We start from the raw sequence: 332 nt of genomic DNA, 5'->3' as shown, positions 1-332 counted from the left end.
GCCGGCTCCCAGCGCACGGACCCGCCTCGCGCGGCGCGCAGGGTTGCCCGCAGCCCGGAGCCACGGGGAAAGAGGCGAGGCCCCGACTGTTCCCGGCCTGATCGCCCTCGCACCCAGCTGGTGGCTCCGGGGGCGTGGCCGGGCCACTAGTACTGCCCCCGGGTCGCTTGCTCGGGGCTCCCGGGCCGCCCCACTGACCTGTGTGAGTTCTCAGGTGCGCCTTGAGGTGCGAGGATTTCCCGTAAACTTTCTCGCAGCCCGCGTAGTGGCACTTGTGCTTTCTCTGCGGGGACTCGAGGTCGGTGCGACTTCGGCCCCGCCGGCCCCTTTGT

The 332-nt window shown here is 71.4% G+C and overlaps 1 protein-coding gene across 1 annotated transcript in view; it reads right to left on the bottom strand.

The window, feature by feature from the left end:
• The window catches only part of KLF13 (Kruppel-like factor 13), a 38435-nt gene that overhangs the window by 37104 nt on the left and 999 nt on the right, over nucleotides 1-332 (bottom strand). Inside the window, exon 2 of the mRNA XM_010843396.1 lies at nucleotides 199-326. Within this exon, the coding sequence (XP_010841698.1) occupies nucleotides 199-326 (128 nt within the window). The remainder of the gene's footprint in view (nucleotides 1-198; nucleotides 327-332) is intronic.

Source organism: Bison bison, unplaced genomic scaffold, assembly GCF_000754665.1.
Source record: "Bison bison bison isolate TAMUID 2011002044 unplaced genomic scaffold, Bison_UMD1.0 scf7180017864181, whole genome shotgun sequence".
NCBI classification, from domain to species: domain Eukaryota; kingdom Metazoa; phylum Chordata; class Mammalia; order Artiodactyla; family Bovidae; genus Bison; species Bison bison.
The sequence above is the reverse complement of the archived record's forward strand: the minus strand, read 5'-3'. Positions and strand labels throughout refer to the sequence as shown.